Source organism: Nicotiana attenuata, unplaced genomic scaffold (assembly GCF_001879085.1).
Source record: "Nicotiana attenuata strain UT unplaced genomic scaffold, NIATTr2, whole genome shotgun sequence".
Lineage (NCBI taxonomy): Eukaryota > Viridiplantae > Streptophyta > Magnoliopsida > Solanales > Solanaceae > Nicotiana > Nicotiana attenuata.
The window spans coordinates 12,039-20,340 of NW_017670717.1; the positions used below are offsets into that span (position 1 = coordinate 12,039).

Genomic DNA, 8,302 nt, shown 5'->3' on the forward strand with positions numbered 1-8,302 from the left:
TTATCAGGGTTTCCCATTCGGGGTGTGAGTGATGAGTCAATCAGGGCTTCAAGGCTCTCTCTAGCAAGAGCCCAGGAGATAATCTTGAGTTCTTCATCGAAAAGGAAGGCCGATAGACCATAAGATTCTGAAGATGAAGAGGAGCGGGATGGAAGCTCATTAGTTCGTAAGCCGCGGGCCAGAAGACGTGTCATTTTGGATGACGAAGCTACTCCTCCTCCTCATCCTGTTTCTGTGGTCGAGCCCGAAGAAGCTACTTTAGTGAGTTCTGATGAAGAGACGCCTGCAGCATCTCGTGACTCTATTGAACACCTCTTTTCTCATGGTTTTGATGATGAAAACTTTGGCTCAATTTCTGAGGAAGCACCCCTTGCCTCTTTTCCTATGTCTGTTCCAATGGAACCTCAGCTGCCTGTCCACCCGAGGCCATTTTGACTTTTTCAACCGTTCCTACTGCCACTACTTCTCGTACTGAAATTGGTTCTTTTAGTTGAAGTAGGGCAATGAAACAAGTTACCATTGAGATTCCTGCCGATGGTAACCTTTTAAAGAAGTCAGGCGAGGCTGACGTGTGGCTGAAACCTCTGATAGGCCCGGTTGAGAAGCCAAAACTGGAAAGTCATAGCTCTCTAACTTGGATGAACGATATTGTGCAGTCATCCTTAAAGGTATAAACTCCTCCTTTTTATCTTATGTGATTTTCCTTTCGTCAGGATCTCATCCCATTTTTTTCTTTATGTAGATCAATCTCATCGGTAAGGAGATGATGAAAAGGGTTGTCCATACGGAGCAGCTAATGCATGACTATCACACTGAGGCAGATAATTGGAAAGAGCAGTACGAGAGTCTTCAACTTGAGATGGACGTTTTAGAGGAAAATAAATGTACCTTGGAGCAGCGAATAAAGGTTATGGCAGCAGAACTAGCAGTTGAGAAAGCCTCCTCTAATCAAGCGGGCAAAGACAAGAACCTTCTTGAGTCTTCTTTTGCTGAACAGGTTTCTAAGGCCACAGAAGAGATCAGAGGTCTGAAGGTCCTATTGAATGAGAAAGAAGTTTACGCTGGTGAGCTTGTTCAAACGCTCACCCAAGCTCAAGAAGATCTCTGGGTGTCTTCTGATAGGGTTCAATTTTTGGAGAGTTCATTTGCCCCCTTACAGGCCTCTTATGATGCTGCCTTAGCTGAGAAGGAAGAGCTTAGGAATGAGATTGAGCATTGGGAGAGAGATTATGAAGATCTTGAGGACAAGGCTGCTGTTGAAGTGAGTTGGGCCTTTTTAAATTCACACCATGATACTCTTATGGAGGCAAGCTGGGAAGGTTTTAACTTGGATGCTGAGATAGCAAAAATTAAGGAAACAATTGAGAAAACCCAGCAAAGCTAGAGTTTTTCTTCACCCGTGGCTGATACTCCCGAGGGTGATGAGGCTAATCCTGGCGAAGTGGCCGTTCAACCCCCTTCTGCTCAAGTTGCCTGTCCTGGCCCTGATGATACCATTGCTTGTTCAGATTCTGCCCCTCAGTGAAAAGTTTTTAAGAAAATTTGAAGTGTTGTTTGTTTTTTTTTTTATTTGGTGGAACAGTTGAAGGTTTACCTCTGGTCCCATTTAGGGGTAATGTTTTTTGGGAATATCATACCCCTAGTCCGTTTCGGGGGTTTTTTGTGAAGACAATTAAGTTGGAACTACGTTTATACTTAGTTTTAACTAAGTTATTAAGATACTATAAAGGTTTTTGTTCAACTTTTGGGATATCTTTATTTCGAGTTTCTGTTTTACTCTTTTAGTGGTCTACCCATGCCTTTTTTCTTTATAAGTTTGGGGCTTTACTTTCCACTTTAATTTTAGTATGCGGGTTTTTGTTTTACCCTTTTGCATTTAAAAATGCTTTATTAATTTCGTGACTTTCTGAATCAAGCACGAATTATAAAAGAGGTCCCTTTTATATACGACACTTAATGAAGAAGACATCTCAACTTCATAATGGTGTAAACATACGAAAGAAGAAATAGGAACACACAGGTTTCTTTGAACGACTTTGAGAAAAGTTTTGTATCATTCGAATTTTCGAACTAAATAATACTTTACATGTATTTAAGTATCATCTATAACTCTTTTGTAACTGTTTTCTTTACAACAGGTTTGCAAAAAATTGAAGGCTATATCTTGACAACTCATGACTAAATATTGCCTTTAACCTAAACATTCGTAAGATTTTGGAATTTACTTCCACGAGTGTATTCTTCATAGGTTTTTGAATCAGGCTTGTGTTTTTGGTCGTAGCTTTGCTCTGAACTTTTTATTTGTTGAGTAGACTTTAGGCTTGACTTGAATTCTAATTGTTCTAATCTTCTCTGCCTTCCTTATACATATATTATATAGTCCCCCAAGTGTTTGAGCTTTGAAGCATGAAATCTCGAGCATTTGATTATTCCTTCCACACGGTCCTTTTCCTGAAAAGGAAAAACATACGGGACTCATAGGTATAACTTAGATGAAGACTGCTTAACCCTTTATATTTCCATCAGGAAAGCTGTAACCCTAGACCGGGAATTATGTTTCTTCCGCGTGTCTTTTAGGTCTAATATCATCATTTGGCGTGGGCTAGCTTTTTGCCTATCATCTAAAATTGTTAGTATAATTTTAACTGTTCAAAAACAAAAATCGTAATTAAAGATACCTGACCGTGGGTATTTCCTTTCCTTAGAAATAGTACTTTTTCAGATGAATAGCATTCCAACTCGAGGGTAGAACCTTGCCATCCATGGTTTCACGTTCATATGCACCTTTTCCTGCGATACCTCAAACCTTGTAAGGTCCTTCCCAATTTGGACTCAACTTTCCTGCATTGGCTGCTCTTGTGGATTGAAAAACTTTCTTGAGTACGTAGTCCCCAATCTTGAAGTATCTAAGACTAGCTTTCCGATTGTAATATCGCTCAATAACTTATTTTTGCGCAGCCATCCTTATCAAAGTTGTTTCTCTCCTTTCTTCAAGCAAATCGAGATTTACCCGCATCTCCTCTTCATTTGACTCTTCGGTTGCTTAAGCGTATCTCGTACTTGGCACCCCTATTTCAACTGGAATTAAGGCTCCAGCACCGTACACAAGTGAGAATGGTGTCTCTCCCGTACTTGTTTTTGCTGTTGTTCGGTAAGCCCACAAGACTCCAGGTAGCACCTCTGGCCACTTGCCTTTTGACTCCTCTAGTCTTTTCTTCAAGTTATTAATAATAACTTTATTTGTTGATTCAGCTTGTCCATTGGCCACTGGGTGATAAGGTGTCGAAGTAATCATTTTAATTTGCCAACTTTGAAAGAATTCTATAATTTGTGCACCTATGAACTGCGGGCCATAATCGCACACGATCTCTTTTGGAACTCCAAACTGGCATATGATATTTCGCCAGATGAAGTCTCTGACCTCTTTTTCTCGTACCTGTTTGAAGGCACCTGCTTCTACCCACTTAGTAAAATAATCAGTGAGTACTAATAAAAATCGTACCTTGCCTTTGGCTTGTGGTAATGGACCCACGATATCCATCCCCCACTTCATAAAAGGCCATGGTGCAACAACCGGATGTAATAATTCTGTTGGTCGCTGCATATTGTTACCATACCTTTGGCACTTGTCACATTTAGCCACAAAATTTTCTGATTCTTCTTCTATTTTTGGCCAGTAGTACCCTGCTCTAATTAAAGTTTTCACCAAGGATCTTCCTCCGGCGTGATTTCCACAATGTCCCTCATGTACTCCCCTCATCACATATTCGTTTGAGAAGGTCCGAGACACCTTGCTAGAGGGACGCCGAATATTTTTCGATATAGATTGCCCCGATCTAAACAGTAACAAGCAGCCTTTCGATGAAGTGCCTGAGCCTTTTTCTTATCTTCAGGTAGTATTCCGTACTGCAAAAAACTGACAATCTCGTTTCTCTAATACCAAGTTAAATTATTGAAATGTAACTCGTTTTTATCTTGGTCGAGTACCGAATGAAACAAATGTATTACAGAAGCGTTCTCTTCATTTGTCACTTCTGCAGCGGATGCAAGATTAGCTAACGCGTCTGCTTCGGCATTCTCATCTCTTGGTATCTGCACAATTTTCCAAGTTTGGAATTGTCTAATTAAATCTCGTGCCTTTTCCAGATATTGCTGCATCCTTGCCTCTCTAGCTATATAAGTCCCCTGCATTTGGTTAACTACTAGTTGCGAGTCGCTTTTGATTATGACTTGCTCTATTCCGAGCTCTCGTGCCAATTCTAGACCTTCAATCACAGCTTCATATTCTGCTTCATTATTAGTAATAGGATGGCATTTTATGGCTTGTCGTATAGTCTCTCCCGCAGGTGGGATCAGGACAATGCCTAAACTTGCTCTTTTTACATTTGAAGAGCCATCGGTAAATAAGGTCCAAGTACCTGGATTAGACCTGTTAAATACCTGCAGTTCTTTTTCTGCCTCTGCTACCATCCCTGGGCTAAAATCTGCCACAAAATCTGCTAAAACATGTGACTTTATTGCAGTTCTAGGATGGTATGTGATGTCATATTCACTTAGTTCTATAGCCCATTTGGCTAACCTACCTGATAACTCTTGTTTATGCAATATATTACGTAAGGGGTAGGCAGTTACTACAGAGATAGGATGACATTGAAAATAAGGCCTTAATTTTCTAGATGCCATAATTAATGCTAGTGCAAGTTTTTCTAAATGAGGATATCGAGTTTCGACATCCAACAGAGACTTGCTAACATAGTAAATTGGAGATTGTTTACCTTGGTCCTCTCGAACTAATACTGCACTTACCGCCACTTCCGAAACAACGAGGTAGTTGAGTAGTTTTTCCCCATCCTTTGGTTTGGCCAGCAATGGTGGGTTTGATAAGTACGCTTTTAAATTTTTGAGCGCTTGTTGACATTCTTCAGACCATTCAAATTGACTTTGCTTTTTCAAGGATGAAAAGAACTTAAAGCATTTTTCCGATGATTTGGAAATAAATCTTCCCAACGCTGCTATTCTACCTGTCAACCTCTGCACTTTTTTTTGCTCGTAAGTATATCTGGTATTTCTTCAATAGCCTTAATCTGTGTGGGATTTACTTCAATGCCACGGTTAGAAACGAGGAATCCCAAGAATTTACCTGACGACACGCCAAATGCACATTTCTCAGGATTTAACTTCATGTTGAATTTGTGGAGAATCTGAAACGTATCTGACAGGTGTTGAATATGATCCCCTGCTTGTTGTGATTTGACTAGCATATCATCTATATAAACCTCCATGGTTTTTCCTAGATGTTCTTGAAACATCTTGGTCACTAGCCTCCGGTACGTGGCCCCAGCATTTTTTAGACCAAATGGCATAACTTTATAGCAGTAAGTCCCCCTGTCTGTAATAAAGGAAGTTTTTTCCTCATCTAGAGGATCCATTTTTATCTGGTTATATCCTGAATAGGCATCTAAAGAACTTAATAGCTCATGTCCCGCAGTAGCATCAATTAGTTCATCTATGTGCGGTAATGGGAAAGAATCTTTAGGGCAAGCTTTATTTAAATCAGTATAGTCTACACAAACTCGCCACTTACCATTCTTTTTGGGCACTAATACAGTATTAGCTAACCAATCAAGATATTTTACCTCGCGGATAGACCCGATTTTTAAGAGCTTTTGTACTTCATCCTGAATCACCTGATTCTTGAAGGACCCTTGCTTCCTTTTCTTTTGTTTGACAGGTGGATATGTTGGATCTTCATTCAGCTTATGGGTCATTACCTCCGGTGGTATACCTGTCATATCTGAATGCGACCAAGCAAAGCAATCTGCGTTAGCTTTTAAAAATTCAATTAACTTACTTTTCATCTCCGGGCTGAGGTTGGTTCCAATGTAGACTTTTCTGTCTGGCCAATGTACAAATAATACCAAAGCTTCCAGTTCCTCGATTGTTGTTTTGATGTTTTCATTTTCTTCTGGTTCTTGAATAGTATCAGGTCTTGAGTCTACATCTGTTTGTCCGTCTATAGTTGAGGCTTGCGTTGCTAAATCCTCAACTAAATTCTGTAATTGCTATTTTTCGTCGCTTTTCGTGCTTGAATCTGGCACTGAGTTAATGCTTCGAGAAGCCTGTTTATCACCACGGATTTGTCGTATTCCCCATTGTGAAGGAAACTTGATAACTTGGTGTAGGGTAGACGGAACAACATCCATTTCGTGAATCCACGGTCTGCCGAGAATCATATTGTACGCCATGTCCATTTCTATCACTTGAAATTTGGTATCTTTGACTACTCCTTCCGCGAATGTGATGAGTATTATCTCCCCTTTTGTTACAACGCTGGAGTTGTCAAAACCAGACAAGGTCCGTGCTTTTGATACCAATTTATCAATGGCTTGCATCTCGTTTACCACTCTTAACAGAATGATATTTACAGAATTACCTGGATCAATCAAAACTCGTTTTACGTTAGTATCATGTACAAGTAAAGATAATACCAGTGCATCATTGTGTGGGGTCAGCACGCCATCTACATATGCATCATCAATGTTATACTATCTTCTTCCAAAACTTGACGAACTCGTTTCCCATGGGTGACTGTGATTTTTGACACCTTCTTTGCTGCCGTATATGTTACGCCATTGATCTCCTCCCCTCCACTTATGACATTAACCGTTCTCTTTGGTGATGGAGGTTTCGGCGGTTCTTGCCTATTCTTCATATATGCTTGCTTTCCCTTTTCACTAAACAATTCTGTTAAGTAACCTTGTTTTAATAGATGCTCTACTTCACCTTGTAGCAATCTGCAATCCGTTTTGTGACCGTGATCGTTGTGAAACTCGCACCAAAAACCGGGATTTCTCCTGTTTGGGTTCGATCTCATTTCTTTTGGCCACCGTACCTTATCTCCCATGCTTCTTAAAACAGCCACCAACTCGGATGTGCTAACATTAAAACTGTAACCACCAATTTTTGCTTTTGAACCTCTATCGTCGTCTCGCGTATCTCGCATGTTTCGCTCCTTTCTGAACCTTGACGATGAACCCGATTCTCTGTCCCTTGATCTAGGGTCATATCTTGGGTTTTCCTATTCTGAACGTGAATCCCTTCCTGCTGGTCCCATATAAGGTTCGTACCTGTTTTTACCGGACCTTTTTTCAGTTTCTACCCGCCTTGAACTTACTCTTTCATCTTTCCAACACTGAGTGATAGTATCTTCTTCTATCCGCAGCTTTGTGTTGTATCTATTGTAAACGTCATTCCAAGTTGTTGCGGGAAATTCTCGTAAGCTTTCTTTGAGTCTTCTCGTGGCTTCCGAGCTTTTTTTATTTAGATTACTGGCAAATGCCATAGCCGCCCAGTTATCAGGTACACGTGGCAACATCATCCTTTCACACTGGAATCTGTCTACGAATTCCCTGAGCAACTCCGTATCTCCTTGGTGGTACACCAGGTATCTGCTCTATGCGATCGCTCTGTTCCTTGAGCTGCTTCTGCAAAGTTAGTACTAAACTTTGTATGTCAGAATTAACTGGGTTACCTGACCCCCCACCACGAGATTCGCTGGGAGTTCCTCCGCTGCCTGAATTAGCGAGTCCCGAGCGGGGATTTTCTATGGTTGCAGTGTTGTTTGGAGGTGGAGGTATAGTCGGCAACCTGCTGACAAAAGCTTGAAGAGCATTGTTGACCTGTTGGGCGATTAATTGCTTCAACGTTGCATCAATAGCTTGATTGTTCTCATGCTGGTCATTCGTATTCGATTCAGATCTGTCAGGAGTCCCTTCTCGAGATTGTCGAGGAGAGTTTCGTGGTGAGGGGATTGGAGTTCCATCTCCTTGTTGATTTAGCTGATTCAACTGATGCTGCTGAGTTCCGTCTCCTTGTTGATTTAGCTGATTTTTTGTTGGTTTTATAAGTTTTGTTGGTCGTTGTCGTTGACGTTCGACATGGTTTTTTGACAGAAGAATGGATTTGGAAAGTGAGAAGATTATCAGATTCCCGGTAACGGAACCAATTTGCTTAACCAGAAAATAGGAATTTTGGTCAAAGCTTATTTTTAGAAGTAATCAACTAAAAGATATTTTGCAATGGAAAGGAAAATTAGAATGAGAAATAGCAAAGCAATCGATATAAAGCAAAGTAAACTAAGTATATTCCAATAGTAATCAGAATGTATCCATACAAATGTCATTTCTCTTCCTTTTATAGCTATCTCTAAGTCAATGCCTCTTTCCTCTCATAATTGAGCCATCATGAGTCATTAACTGACATTAATGAAACGTTATAATTGGCAATCGTAACTGTTACGTGA

At 40.4% G+C, this 8,302-nt stretch overlaps 1 protein-coding gene across 1 annotated transcript; it reads right to left on the minus strand.

Moving 5' to 3' along the window:
• Window positions 1-6,062: 6,062 nt before the first annotated feature.
• Window positions 6,063-6,712, minus strand: LOC109242599. The gene is made up of 2 exons (XM_019409437.1): window positions 6,525-6,712; window positions 6,063-6,405 (listed from the first exon to the last, which is right to left on the minus strand). The coding sequence occupies exons 1-2, from the start codon at window positions 6,710-6,712 to the stop codon at window positions 6,063-6,065; spliced, it is 531 nt and encodes a 176-aa protein (XP_019264982.1).
• Between the last annotated feature and the right edge of the window lie 1,590 nt (window positions 6,713-8,302).

Bases quoted from the DNA above. Each gene is read 5' to 3' on its own strand.
- LOC109242599 (XM_019409437.1), bottom strand. From the start codon at position 6,712: ATGAAGAATAGGCAAGAACCGCCGAAACCTCCATCACCAAAGAGAACG. The intron at 6,406-6,524 runs GTAGATGGCGTG...CATTCTGTTAAG, and splicing joins ATAACATTGATGATGCATAT to AGTGGTAAACGAGATGCAAG.